The sequence below is a fragment of the Mus pahari genome, unplaced genomic scaffold, assembly GCF_900095145.1.
Source record: "Mus pahari unplaced genomic scaffold, PAHARI_EIJ_v1.1 scaffold_4630_U1_1, whole genome shotgun sequence".
Classification (NCBI taxonomy): Eukaryota; Metazoa; Chordata; class Mammalia; order Rodentia; family Muridae; genus Mus; species Mus pahari.
Window position 1 is genome coordinate 76,783 of NW_018392335.1, and position 7,772 is coordinate 84,554.

The window sequence follows — 7,772 nt, forward strand, 5'->3', positions numbered from 1 at the left end:
TTTTTTTTTTTTTTTTTTTTTTTTTTTTTTTACTTTTATTGATTCTTTATGAGATTCACTTCATGCACTCCAGGCCTACACATCTTGTCCCCTGTAATCTGCCCTCTGTACTTGCAACCTCCACTCCAAAAGATATTACAAAACACACAATCAAAATAATAAACAACACCAAGCATAGAAAACATCCCATTGTGGAAGCTGAAGTTGTCACAGTGCATCCCACAGTGTGATGTACCCCTCTGTCCATCTTCTCTGCAAATGTTCTTCGCAATGAGTCATTAGTCTGGGTCAAGGTCTGTGGCTTTTAATCACAACATCATTATTGTATCCTCACTTTGACTCCTCCCTGCTATTGTTGTTACCCTGTATCCTGTAAATCCTGCAGCTTTGGTTCAGCAGGACCGGCCCTTTCACAAGGTCCAACAGTTCACACATGATATAGATTTGGAGGCAGGCCAGCACAAAGCTCTGAATTTGGGCCTAGGTCATAGAGGAATTGGTCACCCTGTCAGCTTTCCTTTATCTACACCACCAGGTCCAGCTCTCCAGGACTGATCCAAAGAATCCCACACAATCCCAGCATTGTCAAGAGGCAGGCTCAGCTCTTCTACACTCATGCCCTCAGGGATGGCCCACCCACACCCGTGCCTCCACAGTCAGCTCCACTGTGGTGCCCAGTCAAGGCAGAGTGTCACTCTCCCTGCACCCAGGAAGAGGCTGGACCAGTTACCCTTGGTACGGACTCACCACTACCTTTGCCATCAGGGCCAGAGTCACTGTATTGCCCCTGAAAGCTGCAGGGTACACTTTCCCAAGAATTATATCCAGTGAGGGACTGAACTGCTCTCATGACCTCAGGCCAGATCAACTGACTACTGCAGGTGTCAAGGGGTTGAGGGGGGAGAGTACCATCCCTCCACACATGCCACCTCAGAGTAGATGAGTGGCTAGCAACAGCGGGCCAGCTGTTCCCTGAGATGCTAAGCACAGTATCACTATTGAGCTACTCTTCTATTTGGGAAAATGGGCTTAGGAACATTCAGCACAGGAAATTCTTTATAATTTTTCTTCCATCTCTACAATGCATAATTAATTCATAATGAATATCAAGTATAAAAATATTTCACAAAATATCCACACAAGGTTATGATAGCATTTGATAATTAAAAGGGTGGAAATAAAACAATTGCAGGGAAGAGTATAACAGCCAGAGTTTTATAAAAAGATAATTATTTGTGTTGGAAATAATAGCTGTGAAGCAACACTGAAAAAACCAAATGGTATGGTTATACAAATTTGTCATGTATGGAATGGAGGAATGAACACAATCAGAATTAACTTGAAATGGGGAAGAACTAGAACAACAAAATAAAACTAAGGAGAAATGATACTTTTAGTAAAATTTAAAAAATGCCTTTTCTTCATATTAATAATCTGAACATTGGGCTGCTTGAGAGCACATCTTATATCTTGTAAAATATGCCCAGCTTTTTAAATTTTCTGTAATAAAAACACTTGTGTTTTTCTTAAAGATCCTGTATCTTTAACTGGTTCTTATATTTTTATGTTCTGATGTGTTATTATTTTCTTTCTGCCTAAAGAATTTGTTCATTTCTGAAATGTATTCACTCAGCATGGGATGCTGGGCTGCATGTTTTTCACTCCTCAGCAGTTGAAATACACAGTTTTAGACCTTCTGTACTGTGACAAATACCTGAGAGAAAATATTTGAAAGAGGAAAAATTTGGTTTTGTTCCAGCTTTTAACTGTTAGTCCATTGTATCTTGCTTGCATTACTTAACTCTGTGGAGGGTCACTGAGGTGAATCAAGGTTCCTCACATTACTGTATTCAATAAGGAGAGGGGAAACAGGTGTGCGTGCCTGAGCTAGCTGAAGTCTAGCACGTTTATTTCCTTCTGGCCACTTTGTATCAGCTAGTGCTCACATTCAATTCTACAAATTAATGCCTGGTTACAATTCCAATATACACAGGACAAACTGTTAATCAGAATTCACCACCACAGAGCTGTAGTATCGTGTCTGTCCCCCAAAATTTAGAATATTCTCTTTGTGCTTTCTGTAGTATCATGTTTATAATTTTTGTTTTTTGTTTGGAATCACCATGTCTCTTGAGTCTGGATGAATATCTATCATTTGTTACCCTATTTCAACCTAGCAAATACCAAAATACTCTTGAATTTGAATAACATTGTTATGATTCCCCCAATTCTAACTTCAGAACCTCAGACACAGCATGACTCAGTTGCGTAGACAGAAGTCTGTGTTCAGGTGCAAGCTCTGGTCTGTCTAGAAACTCTGAGGAAGAATGATTTGTCAACATTTCTGGTTTCTCTAAGCTTGAAAGTAATAAAATAAGTATTTCTTTAATAGATTTACTCAGAGGCAGTTTTAGCTTACACCAACTCAACTCAACTACTCAAATTCTTTAACCAAAAGACCCCTTTTTTTCAAGACCAGCAAAATAGAATCATAGGTTGCCTGTGTTGACTGGAAAATACTTAATCCAGTGTGAAGCTCGTCTTGTAAATTGAGGTTCAATCAAAGCAGTCTTTTTCCCCCATCATTACACAAGCAATATGCTTTATGAGAGAACTAAAAGTCGCAGATTCTTTTCCCTACGTATTATGAAGGTATATATAAATGATGGAAGGAATCACCTCAGCCATCTTGAATACTTTCTAGCACAGAAAGGAATGGCCATCTACACTGTGCTATACCTTTTAATATCTTCTATAGGTTTCCAACTCTTTTACTTAAAAAAAAAATCAACTCCTTTCTCACAAAATAAATCCTGCCCAGTTTCCTTCTCCTTCACTCCTCCCAGTTCCCCCTATTTTCTTTCTCCCACAGATCCAATCCTATTCTGTGTCCTCTTTAGAAAAGAGTAGACTTCTAAGAGACAGCACTCAAATAGGACAAAACAAGATATAATAAGATAAGGCAAAAGCCCTCATACTGAGACTTGGACAAGGGGAATGAAGAAGAAGCAGAGTCCCCAGAGCAGGGAAAAATTGTCAGAGATACACCCCTCTCACTATTATGAGTCCCACGAATACACCAAGGTTGTCAGGCTTAACATAAACACAGAGGACCGGGTGCAGACTCATGCAGACCCTGTGCTTTCCATGTAAGTCTCTTTGAACTCAAGCTAGCCTGCATAGGTGATTCAGTGTTCCAAGTTCTCTTGGTATCTTCCATCCCCTCAGACTCCTCAATTTAATCTCTCCCTCTACTGTAGTGTTTCCCTATATCCCAGTGGAGTGACAGAATTAGTACTCTAATTTAGACTCTCTTTCCCACAGAAAATCTGGCTGAGGTTCTCTGCATTACTCCTATCTACTGATGGAGGAGGCCTCTCTGATGACAACTGAACAAGGCATCAAACTATGAGTATAGCAGAATATCATTAGGAACATATTTTTTTTCTGCCAGCCATGTGAGGTTCTAGTCTAGGTCTCTGGGCTATCTAGTGTCCAGGTCTTAGACATCCAGGCAGTATAGATCATGGGCTCTTTCTACTGGCATGGGCCTCAAGTTAAACAAAACAGTGGTTAGCTACTACAAATTCTGCACCACCATTGCCACAGCATATCTTGATGACAGGATTGAAGACTGGGTTTTGTGGCTGGGTTGTGTTCCCTTTTGTTTTTTTTAAGTAGCCCAGAGAGTCTTTTGTGCAAAAGACTAGAACAACGGTTTTCAATCTTCCTAATGTTTAAACCTATATTACAATTCCTCCTGTTATGGTGACCATCAACTACAAAATTATTTTCAATCGTACTTCATAACTGTAATTTTGCTATTTTAAAAATTGTAATGAAAATATCAGGTTGTGGGATAGCTGATGTGAACAGGTCATTCGACCCTAAAGGAATTGTGACACACATGTTGAGAATTTCTTGACAAGAACTAGGGTTGAAGGATCTGGGCAGGCCCTTTACATTCAGAGACCTCTGTGGATGTTTTCATTAGCAAAAACACCACAGTGTTGGTTTTTAGAAAATGACCTTTTGTCTCAGCATCATCCTTGGATGCTTTGGGATTGCTGTGAAACTCTCAGTCAACAACTCAAACAAATGCAACCGAATCTTACCACTGAAAGCCTTGCCTGGCTACAGTCAAGTTCAGATATCATTTCCTCTATTACTAGGAGTCCTCACAAAGGTCATCCTCATATTCCAAGAATCCTCCACTTGACTGTTTCAATAACATCCCCCAATGCTCCTGATTTTTAGCTTTCTCTCCCCAAACCCTCTTCTTCCTCTCCTTTCCCATCTGATTCCTCTTGTTCCAGTCTTTTTCTACAGGCAGTGTAAAAACATTTTTTTTGTTTTTCCTTCCCAAGGAGATCAATGAATCTGCCCTAGACTCCTAACTTTTATCTAAACTTTCAGGGTCTGGAATGTAGCTTGATTATCACTAACCTAATGCTAATATCCACTTATAAATTAGTACATAATATGTTTCTCCATCTTGTATAGGCTACCTCGCGCATATGTTTTTTTCTTTCTACTGTTCATTTGCCAACAAATTTCATGATGTCACCTTTTTTAACTGCTGAGAAATAAATACTCCATTGTGTAAATATGTCACATATTCTTTACTATTATGAGTATTATATAGCTTAGTTGCAATTTCTGGCTATTATATACAAACCCACAGTGAAGATAGTTGAACAATTTTTCCTGTAGTAGGCTGGAGCATCCTTTTTGTATTCTTCCTTTTAGTGATTGGGACAGATGAAATTTCAGAGTTGTTTTGATATGCATTTCCCTGATGGCTAAGGATATTGAACATTTCTTTATGTGTATCTCAACCATTTGAGATTCCTTTATTGAAACTCTGTTTAGATCTGTCCACCATTTTTAATTGGATTATTTTGGTTTTTAAACCTGATTGAGTTGCTTATGTTTTTGGAAGAGTAGAACTTTATTGGATGTGGAGTTCATAAAAATCTCTTACAATTCTGTAGGCTTCTACTTTTTGGTTTCCTTTTTCATACAGAAAAGTTTTAGTTACATGAGTTTCCATTTATTAACTGGTGATCTTAGTGACTATACTATCAGTGTTCTGTTCAGAAAGTTGTCTCCTATGTCAATGCATTCATTCATTGCATTCTCCTATGTCAATTCTTCTATTAGATGTAGTGTATCTTGTTTTAAGTAGAGATGTTTGATTCATGTGGAACATTCATTGATGATACTTAAATTTTTCCAGAAGGTGTATTTCTAGCTTCTTTATAAAAAAAAAAATAAGGTGTATGTAGCTGTTTGTATTCTTGCTGGGTCTTCAATTTGATTCCATTGATGAATGTCTTTCTTATACCAAAAACATGCAGTTTTTAATGATCTATAGTTCTGTAACACAATTAAAATCAGAGGTAGAGATACCTCCAGTAGTTCTTTTATTTCTCAAGACTGTTATAGCTATCATCTGTTGTTATATTTCCATATGAAGTTGAGAACTGTTTTTCCCAGTTCTATAAATAATTCTTTTGGACATTTGATGGGGATTGCATTGAATATGCAGATTTCTTTTGGTAGAATTGCCATTATATACCATGTTTACTGATTTGTAAGCATAAAAATTTTCCATCCTCTGATATTTTCATCAATTTCTTTCTTAAAAACTTGAATGTCTTAACATACAAGCCTTTCACTGGTTTGCCTAGAATTATATCAAGGTAAGATGGTACTGGAAATCAGCTTGGCAGTTCATCAGAAAATTGGATATAGCACTATCTGAGGACTCAGCTATACCACTCCTGGGCCTATACCGAGAAGATGCTCCAACATGTAATAAGGACACATGCTCCATTATCTTTATAGCAGCCTTATTTATAATAGCCAGGAAATGGTGAGAAGATGTCATTCAACAAAGGAATGGAATCAGAAAATATGGTATATTTACACAATGGAGTACTACTCAGCTATTAAAAATGATGAATTCATGAAATTCTTAGGCAAATAGAACTAGAAAATATCATCCTGAGTGAGGTAAACCAATCTCAAAATAACATGCATGGTATGTACTCACTGATAAGTGGATATTAGCCCAGAAGAAGCTCAGAATATCCAAGATGCAATTTACAAACCACAAGAAGCACAAGACAGAGGACCAAATTGTGGATACTACTTCAGTCCTTCTTAGAAGAGGGAACAAAATACCCATGGAAGGAGTTACAGAGACAAAGTGTGGAGCAGAGACTGAAGGAATAACCATCTAGAGACTGCCCCACAAGGGGATCCATCCCATATACAATCACCAAACCCAGACACTATTGCAGATGGCAACAAGTGCTTGCTGATAGAAGCCTGTTATAGCTGTCTCCTGAGAGACTCTACCAGTGGCTGACAAATACAGAGGTGGATGTTCCCAGCCAACCATTAGACTGAGCACAGGATACCCAATGGAGGTGAAAGTAGCCAAGGAGCTGAATGAGTTTGCAGCCCCATAGGAGGAACAATATTATGAACTAACAAGTACTCCAGAGCTCCCAGGAACTAAAACACCAACCTAAGAGTACACATGGTGGAACTCATGGCTCCAGCTGCATATGTAGCAGAGGATGGCCTTATAGATCATCAATTGGAGGAGAGACCCTTGGTCCTGTGAAGGCTCTATGCCCCAGTGTAAGGGAATGCCAGGGCCAGGAAGCAGGAGTGGGTGGGTTTGTGAGCAGTAATAGACTTCTCTATGAAGAGCACACCAAAATGGTTATCAATACCAAATGATTAGCACCAAAACTTTACCTAAAAGTAATAATATATGGACTGACTTACACATACACACAAATAAATATATGTGTGTATAAATATATATGTATATGTATATATATATATATATATATGTATAAACATATATACATATGTGTGTAACAGTATATAAAACAGAAAAAGAGGCTACTAATTTGAAATAAGTACATAAGAAAGGCTTTGAGAAGAAGAAAGGAAGGGGAAATTCAATGATTTAAATTTAATATTAAATACAAAAGTATAATCGAATATTAATTTAATTTTTACTCTCATATTAATAAGGCTATTATATGCTGGCTGTTTCTGAAATACTATTTTTATTTTCAATATTAATAGGCATACTACAATTGTTCTTGCATTAAAGAAGGATTGACATCTCCTGATGACGAAGGTCAATATATTGATGCTTTTTCTGGAACATGCAATAGCAACTGTCTTTCATTACCTTTGTTTTTTGCCTTTTACTTTTCTGCAACAGTTTTTTCTAATCTCTGTAGTATACCTACCCTCATGATTATCATGGAGTAAGTATGTAATTTTTATAATTATTGAGAAGTTAGTACATAAGAATGATACATTTAGCAATAGTGCAAAATATTATAGCAAATGATTTCCTGTGTTTTATTGTAGTAAATATATAGAGAAAATATTTATATTGTTAAAATGTATGTGTAATTTTCTTTTACTTATTTTACTTAGTCCTTTTATTGCATAACTTGTATAGATGCTACATTTATTCTCACTTTAATTTAAAAATACAACCAGTTTTGTAATTGCATATATTGCTCTCTAACTATATATCAAATGTAGGTATCTATGCACCAGAAACAACATAACTTTAAAAGAAACCTTATATTTACCTTGTAGAATATACATGATGAATCCACAATCAAGAAAATTTTAAATTGTCACATAGATGTGAGTGTAAATTTGACTTTTTTTTTTTTTTTTTTTTTTTTTACATTTCAGAGTTTTATTTATTTATTATCTTGGTG

The 7,772-nt window shown here is 36.8% G+C and overlaps 1 protein-coding gene across 1 annotated transcript in view; it reads left to right on the forward strand.

Moving 5' to 3' along the window:
- LOC110314956 (solute carrier organic anion transporter family member 6A1-like) overlaps positions 1 to 7,772 on the forward strand; it is a gene marked incomplete at its 3' end in the record, with an annotated part of 87,157 nt that overhangs the window by 68,248 nt on the left and 11,137 nt on the right. The window contains exon 11 of the mRNA XM_021189139.1: positions 7,114 to 7,301. Within this exon, the coding sequence (XP_021044798.1) occupies positions 7,114 to 7,301 (188 nt within the window). The remainder of the gene's footprint in view (positions 1 to 7,113; positions 7,302 to 7,772) is intronic.